Source organism: Nicotiana sylvestris, chromosome 8, assembly GCF_000393655.2.
Source record: "Nicotiana sylvestris chromosome 8, ASM39365v2, whole genome shotgun sequence".
In the NCBI taxonomy this organism is placed as follows: Eukaryota; Viridiplantae; Streptophyta; class Magnoliopsida; order Solanales; family Solanaceae; genus Nicotiana; species Nicotiana sylvestris.
This window is the reverse complement of record NC_091064.1, coordinates 137,206,535-137,210,178: the sequence shown is the minus strand read 5'-3', so window position 1 is coordinate 137,210,178 and position 3,644 is coordinate 137,206,535. Positions and strand designations below refer to the sequence as shown.

At 42.6% G+C, this 3,644-nt stretch overlaps 1 protein-coding gene across 1 annotated transcript; it reads left to right on the top strand.

Moving 5' to 3' along the window:
- The first annotated feature begins 159 nt into the window (after positions 1-159).
- LOC138875726 (uncharacterized) lies at positions 160-636 on the top strand. The gene has a single exon (XM_070154589.1). It carries the CDS (start codon positions 160-162, stop codon positions 634-636), a length of 477 nt encoding a protein of 158 aa, XP_070010690.1.
- Positions 637-3,644: the final 3,008 nt, after the last annotated feature.

The window sequence follows — 3,644 nt, the reverse complement described above, 5'->3', positions numbered from 1 at the left end:
TGGAGAATGTTTTTCGATGGAGTAGCAAATTTCAAAGGAGTTGGCATAGGAGCAGTCCTAATATCAGAATCCGGTCAGCATTATCTGGTGACTGCGAAACTCAGGTTCCCCTGCACCAACAATATGGCCGAGTATGAAGCCTGCATCTTAGGACTCAAAATGGCCATTGACATGAACATTCAAGAGATGCTAGTAATTGGAGATTCGAACTTGCTTGTACATCAGGTACAAGGAGAATGGACAACCAAGAACTCCAAGATACTCCCATATCTGCATCATATACAGGAATTGAGAAAGAGGTTCACGAAGACGAAATTCCAGCATTTTCCCAAAGTCCTGAATGAGTTCGCCGATGCAATGGCTACCCTATCATCTATGATACAACATCCCGACAAGAATTTCAATTATTCCATTCCAGTAAAAATCCATGATCAGCCTGCTTACTGTGCCCATGTCGAAGAGGAAGCAGACGAAAAGCCTTGGTTTCATGATATCAAGGATTATTTGGCAAAAGGAGAGTACCCAGAGCTTGCAAATCCTACTCAAAAACGCATATTTCGGAGATTGTCCAACAACTTCTTTCACAGCGGAGGAATCCTGTATAGGAGGACTCCTTATTTGGGATTATTAAGATGAGTCGATGCAAAGGAAGCATCCAGGCTGCTAGAGGAAATTCATGATGGGACTTGTGGTCCACATATGAACGTTTTTGTCTTAGCGAAGAAGATACTCCGGGTTGGTTACTTTTGGATGGCTATGGAAACGGACTGCATCCAGTATGTTCGGAAATGACACTACTATCAGATACATGCAGACATGATAAAGGTACCTCCAAGCGAGATTAACACAACAAGCTCACCGTGGTCATTCACCGCCTGAGGAATGGACGTTATTTGACCAATCGAGCCTGCTGCTTCCAACGGACACAGGTTTATCCTAGTAGCCAACAATTATTTCACCAAAATGGGTCGAAGCAGCATCTTACAGATCAATGACTAAGAAAGTCTTGGTAGACTTTGTTCGCGACCGCATTGTTTGTAGATTCGGGATTCCAGAGTCCATCATCACTGATAATGGCTCCAACCTCAATAGCGACTTGATGAAAGTTGTGTGAAACTTTCAAGTTCAAACACAAGAATTCCACCACCTACAGGCCTCAAATGAATGGAGTTGTAGAAGCAGCCAACAAGAATATCAAGAAGATATTGAGGAAAATGATAGAGAAGAATAAACAGTGGCACGAGAGGTTATCATTTGCTCTACTGGGGTATCGCACCACAGTCCGCACATCAACCGGGGCAACCCCCTATATGCTGGTTTACGGATCATAGACAGTCATTCTCGCTGAGGTGAAAATTCCTTCCCTGAGGATCATACAAGAAGCTGAGCTCGACGACGCAGAGTGGGTAGAAAGTCGTTACGAGCAACTAGCCCTTATAGACGGAAGGAGAATGAATGCAGTCTACCATGGTCAACTCTATCAGAACAAAATGTCCAAAGCCTTCAACAAAAGAATCAAGCCAATATAGTTCACACCGGGGCAGCTGGTGTTAAAGAAAATTTTTCCGCACCAAGATTAAGCCAAGGGGAAGTTCTCTCCAAACTGGTAGGGTCCATATATGGTTCACCGGGTTCTGATAGGAGGAGCCCTCATACTTGCAGAAATGGATGGAGAAGTCTGGCCAAAGCCGATCAATTCAGATGCAGTCAAGCATTACTATGTGTAATCTCTATGCTTCCCTTATATGATGTAAATTGAACTATGCCTAACCTGATTCCCGTTTAAGAGGGGATACGTAGGCAGCCATATGGGTTCGGTCACAATTCAATAAAAATTTCCATTTCCCCCCGCAATTGGAAACTGGGGCAGAATTTTGAGGAGGACCCTCAAAATTCCAAAGTAATTTCAGCCAATTGCCGCACGAGCAGTAGTTACAAATATCCATCCATCAAACTGGGGCAGAATTTTGAGGGGGGCCCTCAAAATTCCATAGTTGGAGAGGTTGCAATGTCCCGCGGTACGTCATAGTCATTGGTTCATCTAAAAGCTATTTTTAATTTATGTCATATTTTAAAAAATCATGCATCATTATTATTAAAACTGCTTTGTTTAGCAATGCTACCACAACGATACCAATGGTATCACCAAATCAAAGTCGAACGAGTCAAGCAAAGCTATCGGGGATACGAACTAAATTTCCCCTTTACAAAACTCACGATTTTTCTTTGGATGCAGGCACTAGGATTGCAAAAACATTAAACATGTTGTACGCCCATGGAACAAACATTGTTCAATAATACGACTCTCCAAACCGTTGCACTTGTCGACATTTGCTATCAGCACACACCAGTGATGTCCCGTATGTCACAATGCTCCCAGTAATCACAATGCCGCAATCTCCTATCAGCAAAGAAAACTCTACTGTCATTTGTTATTTTATTTCTAGCATAAGTCTACCATTCTGCCTTCTAATTTGAATAAGTCTACCATTCTGCCTTCCGAGACTAAACGTTATCTCCATCTGCACTCTGTATTGCATAAGGCTACTATTCTGCCTTTCTATTTGCATAAGGCTACCATTCTGCCTTCCGAGATTAAGATCTACCTCCATCTGCACTCGTATCCTTGCATAAGGCTACATTATGCCTTCCGAGACTAAATGTTGTCTCAATATGCATTTTCTGCATAAGGCTACCATTCCTCCTTCCGAGGTTAAGCTCTACCTCCATATGCATTCATATCCTTGCATAAGGCTACCATTCTACCTTCTGAGACTAAACACTGTCTACATCTGCATTTTATGCATAAGCTACCATTCTGCCTTCCGAGGTTAAGCTCTACCTCCATCTACATTCACATCATTGTATAAGGCTATCATTCTGCCTTCCGAGGTTAAACGCTATCTCCATCTACATTATGCATTGCATAATGCTACTATTCTGCCTTTCTATTTGCATAAGGCTACCATTATGACTTTCGAGACTAATCGCTATCTCCATCTGCACTCTACATTGCACAAGGCTACTATTCTGCCTTCCTATTTGCATAGGGCTACCATTCTGCCTTCCGAGGTTAAGCTCTACCTCTATCTGCACTCGTATCCTTGCATAAGGCTACCATTCTGCCTTCCGAGGTTAAGCTCTACCTCCCTCTACACTCGTATCTTTGCATAAGGCTATTATTTTGCCTTCCGAGGCTAAGCTCTGCCTCCCATTTTCTTCGAAACTAAGTGCCATCTCAAGCACTATTTATTTCGTTTTTCTTACGGGCTAAGCTCTGCCCTTCAATTCACAAGACTAAGCTCTGTCTTGTCCACATCATACTAATGCATCTTTCATGGGCTGAAATATCGCCAACTCATCCAAAGTCATCATCGTTCGAAGGCACAATCTTCATAGACCGAGAATACCATGTCATGGCCTGAGGATCTCTTTCAATCTTTTGCACATCATTATTCAAAGGCGTCATGGTTCGAAGGCACCATTCTCATAGCCCGAGAACATCATTTCATGGCTTGTGAATCCCTTATCATACGCTTCATGGCCCAGAACATTATGGTCTACGGACGTCATCTTAACCGACCAAAGACAACATTCATGGTCCGACGGGAATTTGTATCATGTTTAAATTTATGCATAAGATA

What these genes read in the sequence shown, in the direction of transcription:
- LOC138875726 (XM_070154589.1), top strand. Translation starts at nt 160, where the DNA reads ATGGCCATTGACATGAACATTCAAGAGATGCTAGTAATTGGAGATTCG.